This window comes from Podarcis pityusensis (genome assembly GCF_964106645.2).
Source record: "Podarcis pityusensis genome assembly, chromosome: 13".
Classification (NCBI taxonomy): domain Eukaryota; kingdom Metazoa; phylum Chordata; class Lepidosauria; order Squamata; family Lacertidae; genus Podarcis; species Podarcis pityusensis.
Genome location: NC_138038.1, coordinates 15,205,371 through 15,212,841, shown reverse-complemented (window position 1 = coordinate 15,212,841; position 7,471 = coordinate 15,205,371). Strand labels below are relative to the sequence as shown.

Genomic DNA, 7,471 nt, shown 5'->3' with positions numbered 1-7,471 from the left:
TATACAGGCTGGCAAAGATGCCCAGCAATGTTACAAAGCTCACAAATATTGATTTGTTTCACGCATTTTTATCCCGACCTCCTTCACCCCATGATCGCAGGGCAGTAGGAGTGGCTTTACTTGTCTTGGAAGAAGCCTCACTGAACTCACTGAGACTTAAAGGTAAAGGGACCCCTGACCATTGGGTCCAGTCGTGACCGCCTCTGGGGTTGCGGCACTCATCTCGCTTTATTGGCAGAGGGAGCTGGCGTACAGCTTCCGGGTCATGTAGCCAGCATGACTAAGCTGCTTCTGGCGAACCAGAGTAGCGCACGGAAATGCCGTTTGCCTTCCCACCAGAGTGGTACCTATTTATCTACTTGCACTTTGACGTCCTTTCGAACTGCTAGGTTGGCAGGAGCAGGGACCGAGCAACGGGAGCTCACCCCGTCACGGGGATTCGAACCGCTAACCTTCTGATCAGCAAGTCCTAGGCTCTGTGGTTTAACCCACAGCGCCACCCTGAGACTTACTTCTGAGTAAGTGCAAAAGGTTGCATTTGGGGCTATAAAACAAGAAGTCCTCGGTTTGATTCTCAGTTTTGCTATAAATTCGTTTACAGGACCTTAGGCAAGTTGCGCTCCTTTGACTTCCCTCCCTCTACCCCACCAACCACCTGCAAAAAAGATGTGCTGTATTTTTCTGTGTATAACACGCCCCCATGTTTCTTGGGACTACAAAAAATAGAGAAAATGGGAGGAGATTGCCAAGAGTTGCTGAGCTTTTTTTTGGGGGGGGGTTGCCCAGATTTGTGGAGCTTTTGGGGGGGGGATTGCCAAAAAAAGGCTCACCCGCAGGACCGCCATAGCCAATCAATCGCACGCACATCGACAAAACAACCAATCGTTTGCACACTCGCCGAAAGCAAGTGCCAATCGCCCGCCCAATTGCCGCCGCAACCTATAGCCAACGGACATTGTCTCATCCAGACAAACACTGCTGAGAATCTCTTGCTCGTGGCAGCCACCAATCACCTGTCCCACCTTTCCACTATCTGTGTATAAGATGACCCCCATTTTTTAGCGTAATTTTTAAATAAAATAACCTCGGCTTATACACGGAAGAATACGGTAATTGTATATAGGTATGATCAGTGCTTTTGTTCCTAAAAAATGTTTAGGGGTACTCTCATTTTGACTCAAGAAAATCACCATTTTATAGTTCAAATTGGGGAAAATAAATACAGTAAATGGACAAAAGTACAAACATGCACAGGATGTTTAGGGGTATGCGCACCCCTGTGTACCCCCAGGGGAAAAAAGCACTGGGTATGATACTTCTGGTCACAATCAGAAGTCAAGCATTTTGTGTCACTGATGCTGTGAAGGCATTCTGCAATCTCTCTCTCTCTCTCTTTTTAATTTTCAGCCACCTCTTGAATACTTTTTTTTTTTAATGCTGTAAGGCCTGTGCAGATTTTGTTAAATTAAAAAAAATACTCGGGTAACCAATTGTTTTCATGGTGGCTTTGTATTGCTCTTAAAGTTTTTCTAAATGGTTTATATTGCTGCACACCTCCCTGATACTTTATAAATGAATATAAATATTTTAATCAGTAAATAATTCTGTAAATATTGTAATGTATATTATTATATTAATTATATTATATTACATGAGTTTCGAATACTCGGAAGTATGCAAATATTGTTTTACAGTAAAATCAGGGTGTTTGGATATGATGAAATCCCACAAAATGCCCCTAGATGTCACTGCTGCCTCAACATTTCCCTTTGTCAACTCTGTCCAGTACTATTTTGTCCAGTTCATCCTGTCCATTCTGAACCTATTGAACATTTGGTAAAAAAATCATTCTTGTTCCAAATCTCTCTCTTTAGATTTACAATCATGGGCATAAAAGCAGTTGAGCAACCACTAAAATTGAGCATTTAAGACTACCTCTTGTTACTTTCTGGGGACTAGACCAGCTATAAAATTGAGAATGATTTTATAAACTTCTACGGTGCCTCCTCCCAATCCACCACCCCCAAAACACTTTAGTGTGTTTCCTCACTGGAAAAAGTAATCCATCCCACATATTATTTTAGGTGCTCCTTTCTGTACCTAGCACAGTTCCGGAAATAGGTAGATTTGCTTCCACATTCTCATTTCACCAGCAATAGCAATTTGCGGCGGCGTGTTAAAGTTGTCATTGGGCTAAGAGCAAAAAAAGAAGAGACAAATGAATGACTAAGAGAAGCCAGGCAAATCTGTGGGTTGAGACAATTTGATTTTATTTGCGTGTGACAAGAGTCTTCATTCCATCACATCATTGCCCTCAACAAGATCTGCTTTTCACCAAATCAACACAGCCCTGCCTGTCCCCTTCTAAATATGTTCCCAGGCTCACTTCCTGGCACCTATCTCTCCTTCCCAGAATCCACACCAGTTGGCAGCAAAACCGGAAGAGGACAGGTGGGGCTGGGGGGGTCGGATGGGGCAAGGAGCTGAGAAATCCAGAAGAACAGATCCATTGTGCGAACGGGAAAAGGAGTAACTTGGAAGCTGGCGCCATGTGAACTCAACTTCTTCCGACCTACATTTTGTCACTCCCAACAGACTAACTGCAGCCTCCTTTTCTTAATTCCAGGGTCGGAAGTTTGTGACGGCAATGGGAGATACTTTGGCTGATGGATCCAGCCTGCACGTGGGAAGCTTGGGGCGATGGAAGCGCTGGCGTGAGCGGTGGATTGAGAATCAGGAAGGAGAGGAAAGAGGGCATCAACTTTTCTGCGACTCCTCACCTCTTTTAATGACTATGGGTCTCAGGTCAAGAAGCCACCTTCCACGGTCAGAAGGGCCAATGGCGAAAATACCCGAGTCTACCAGAATAGTTTACAGCCCAACAAAGATGGAGGAGGGGAGACCCATCTAGCTGTACTGGGTGACGCAACCCCAGAAAAAGACGGTTTTGTTGGGCAGGTTGCTTCAGCATATTCCCGACCCCCTTCAACAAACCTGAGGAAAATTTTAGGTCATCCAGGACACTGGAGTCTCATCTCCTTAAGGCAAATCTTTGGTTCCCTGAGTAAGAAAGCAGGAGCTAAGAACTTGCCCCCATGGTGAGGCTCTGAGGATTCAGGAACATGTGAGACAACGACAGCTCAGAGACACATCTTGACGAAGGAGCTCCTGATTCATATGAACCTAGGAGAATACCTTGTCAAGCTACCAAGCCATCTAGCCTGCTACGGTCTACTCTGACAGAAAGCAGGTCTCCCAAGTCTTCCCCAGCCTTGCTGCATAACACAATACACGCTCTATCAGTGAGCAATGACCCTTCCCCAAACCGTCAGCATTATCAAGTTGGCAATGCAGCACAAAGGTGAGAGATGTTGTGTGAAGGGGCTTGATTTGAACCCAGGGGCTCAGCCTTGGAACACGCGGAGCCATTGTGCAAAAAGAAGTACCTTCAAGCACGTGCAGAGTGCCTTTTGTCCCTTAACAAACTGAGCCCTGTGAATGATTAGGGAGGGTCACAAAACGGTCAGGGGCAAGCTTGTAAATACATCAGCATCGCTTGTTTTTCTAGAAGTTAAATACAAAACACTTATTACTTACTCTGGGGATGAGAATAGCAAGAGGTATATTATATATATTTAAAAAACAGTATGCAGTGCATTGTTTTTGGTACAGTAAAAGCTAGATCAGTTTGAAACAGGTTCCAAAAATAATTTCGCACACCCCTCAAAATTCCAGAAAATGCTTTCTATTTCTGAACCTATTTAGAAGTTCGGTCTCGCCATGCTTGCAGTTGTGTCCGCAGCACTACAGAGCCTTGGGATCTTGTCAGCCAAATGATGGCTCCTCTGTTCCCTTTTCTCAAAGCTTTCCTACTCCCCTTAGGAATTAGGATCCATGGGAACTATATTTCCCATGTATCCTTGTGCCAGAAATGCTGGCAAGTATCACCTAAGACACCAGGGAGGCCTTGCAAGCAAGCTTTCCCATGCCCACCTGAGCCAACTGACTGGTAACTTCGGTTGAGAAGGGAAAGGGGCAGCGGCGACAGCAAGGGAGAGATTTCACCAGCTGAGCCATTTCAAACCAGGTGTGAAACTTTGGGAGGAGTTTGGGCTCAGCTAGGAGTGAGTTAGTAATAATCTGAATTGGGGTAGTTTGTTTCTGGAGGGAAAACTCCCCAATTCCAAACCTGATTAGTAAAACCCTTCGGAGTTAGATTGCATCTCAACATTCCTGCCCCTTAATTTTATACAACTAGAGTGTCCGGTCCCCTCCAAGGGTTTTGCGCAATGCTCTTCCCACTGACGAGAGAGGCCTGCTTTCTCCTTCAGCGTAGGGGATCTGGGCCCACAGTACTAGGTGAGCTGAGGTAAACAGAGAATCTCGGATGCATAGTGCATAGTTCACACACGGCAGCAGAACAACGCAGAGCAAAAGCTCCGGAACCATTTGAGCAACAGCTGTTAAAACATCTCACATACGCACACAACGCACACAGACAACACACATGCCAGCGCAACACAGACTGTTCTGTAAACATCAGTAAGGAAGGCCCTGCAAGGCCTTGTCTCTCTTCACGAATTCCCACGGTACGTGATGTTGGTGAAGGTCGAGGTAGCTCCTTTGTACAATGGGTTGTTGGCCTGAAACGGAGAAATATAGCAGGGTAAAGGAATTGGCACAAACCATAACCTGTACCTGCTAATTCACGGCCATTGTCACAAAAGGTGTCTGCATATAGGCTTAAACCAGTTTAACAGTTCTCTTGCCCCAGTGAACCCTGGCAAACATAATTCTGCGAGGCAGGGATTGGAATCTCTAATTATTCTCACCAAACTGACAACCCCAGGATTCTGTAATATACCCAAAGCACACGGGTTCTAGCATATCTCCCTGGCAGCGTGCATTTGAGAACATGACATGTCATCATTATTTTAGTGTTTTTCTCTCCTTCCCTGCAGGCATTAGTTAACGAAGCAGAGCAAAGGGCAGGAAATGCTAGCACAATGAGTCTAGTCATATGTTTTTTCAGCAGCACAGTGCTGGAGAAATAGGAATAGATGTGAGTTGGCGACACCCACACTGTTTCCCCCTCAATGTCTAGTTTGCAAACTGGTATAAGCCTGATATCCGTGGCTGAAATGATCCACAACATGAGGATTGCCAGAATATGGAAGCTGAACTAGGGATCACTGCAAGAAACTCTTCCCCCCGCTGCAGCAGAAATGTTGAAGGGCTGTTCTCTACTCCCCCATCAACCGCCTCTTGTGTTTCTCACCGTGTCCCATCTAGCCCTGGCCCGCTCTTCTTCAAACTTGGCGAACTCCCGCCGGTCGTGGATGGTGATGAGCAGTTTCCAGATGAGCAGAGTAGCCAAGCCAATAAGCAAAATGGCTCCCGTCACAGAAAGGAGAACGACCAGGATGTCCGGCCCCTTGGGACAGTCTGCAAGAGAAGCACGTGTTATCCCGCAAGGGCTGCGAAACTTCCTAAGTTTCCTACTTTGATATTCCCATCCTCTCTCCACAACTCACATCTGCACACCAGTAGAGATCTCTACTGAGAATGCACAATAATTTCCATCCCACATGAGAGTGGCTCCCCTCAATGACTTCCCTTCCTCTCTTTCCATGGTTCATTTTGCACTACATCCATCAAAACTTATTTACATTGTCAAATTTATCTTAATGCTGTCCATGTTTTCAAATATGCACAGTTTTCCTCCATATATTCAATAAACATTTTCCAATCTTCTTTAAACATATGTTCTTCTTGTTCTCTTATTCTATATGTTAGGTCCACAAGCTATGCATATTCTGTCAGTTTATGTTGCCATTCTTCTATAGTTGGCACCTCGCTCATTTTCCATTTTGGAAAACACCAGTGTGGTGTAGTGGTTAAGAGCGGTAGACTTGTAATGTGGTGAACCGGGTTTGCGTCTCCGCTCCTCCACATGCAGCTGCTGGGTGACCTTGAGCTAGTCACACTTCTCTGAAGTCTCTCAGCCCCACTCACCTCACAGAGTGTTTGTTGTGGGGGAGGAAGGGAAAGGAGAATGTTAGCCGCTTTGAGACTCCTTCGGGTAGTGATAAAGTGGAATATCAAATCCAAACTCTTCTAATGAAACACAAGCCACAGTCGTGGCATACATAAATCCCTTTTTTGAGAGTGGCTCCCCTGCCTTATTCACCAGAAGCAGTTGCTCTGCAAGAACCACCTCAAGATATTTGGTCTCTGCTTCTGAGCTGTGGGAGTATTATTGTGGGGACAGAGAGCTTGGGGGCCTTTTGTGCCCAGCTGATGGTTCTGTTTCACACATGCATGTTCATCATCTCTTCACGACTGCCACATCGAGTTATGACCACACATTCAGCTGCTAGCCATCAACAGCTGCACATGTCATGTGTGAATCAGTTCTAATAGGTTTTCTGCAAGCCGGGCTCATTTGCTAGAGGCCCAGCTAGGTGGAAGATGGGCATTTTAGGAGACATTTACACTTAACTGAGAAGGGGATCAGATTTTCGCAAAACACCTCCACACCTTCGTCTCAGTCCTAGTTCTGATCCAACACTTGCGTTTTCTGCAATTCAAGTGCTATAGAGCTAAATCAAACGTGGGATAAACTCTCATCTAGGTGCAGCCCAAGACAAGGACATAAACGACAGAGAATCAGACCCAATGTGGGCACAACCAAAGCCTCCCTAACAGCCAGATCAACACAGTTAAGAACCTCCTCCCTGGAAGACCAAGGCATATTTAGGCCACTGAGTACAATGACTCAGGCAGTTGGAATCCTGCCCTGGAGGGAGTTGCAGGTCTCAACAGTCTCTGATGATGTTTTGATGATGCAGCAACTGTCGCAAGATCCTCCCCAGAAAGCGTACTGGATAGCCAAAGATTTCCAACTCTGTCTTACTTCCGCATTACTGTATGCGTTAAGTCCCATGGAGTCGCAAGAGAACTGGCAGCTTTGTGGTTTCTCACCAGGCATTAGCTGGCCTCAGAACTGCTCCCCACTGAAGTCTGGCCAGGCCCATGAAACCTACCCCAGCTGGGTGTCAATCTCCTCTGTGCAACACAGTTGCATCTGAGTCACTGGCCAGGTTCATGCCCCTTGTGGCTAGGGGTGCATTTGTTGGTGCCTTTATTCATTCTCTTTTGGGGGTCTACGGCCAGGCTACCCTGAAAGCACCCAATCTCCGTCATTCTCTTTTTTGGGGGGGTGTTATATGACGATCCCTGGAACTTTTGATCACAAGCCTTATCAGGCAGGTGGGAGACAGACTATAGCTCTCGCTCCCCTTTGCTGATCTATCAGCAGGCACAGACAGGGGCAGAATTTGCTAACCTAAGCAAAAAGAAAGTCATCTGTTTCATTCTATTTATGCTTTTATTACTGTTAAGTCACTCTGGTGGCCCTTTTAATGTGCAGCATAAACTATTGTATAAATAATGTTTGCTTCAGTTTGGT

General features: G+C 45.8%; 1 protein-coding gene across 1 annotated transcript in view; it reads right to left on the bottom strand.

Annotated features, from left to right (window-relative positions):
- Positions 1 to 2,247: 2,247 nt before the first annotated feature.
- Positions 2,248 to 7,471, bottom strand: part of ITGB3 (integrin subunit beta 3) — a 55,626-nt gene continuing 50,402 nt past the window's right edge. Inside the window, exons 14-15 of the mRNA XM_080976632.1 lie at positions 5,279 to 5,445; positions 2,248 to 4,643 (exon numbers count right to left, since the gene is read on the bottom strand). Of these exons, the coding sequence (XP_080832758.1) occupies positions 4,575 to 4,643; positions 5,279 to 5,445 (236 nt within the window). The 3' untranslated portion in view covers positions 2,248 to 4,574. The remainder of the gene's footprint in view (positions 4,644 to 5,278; positions 5,446 to 7,471) is intronic.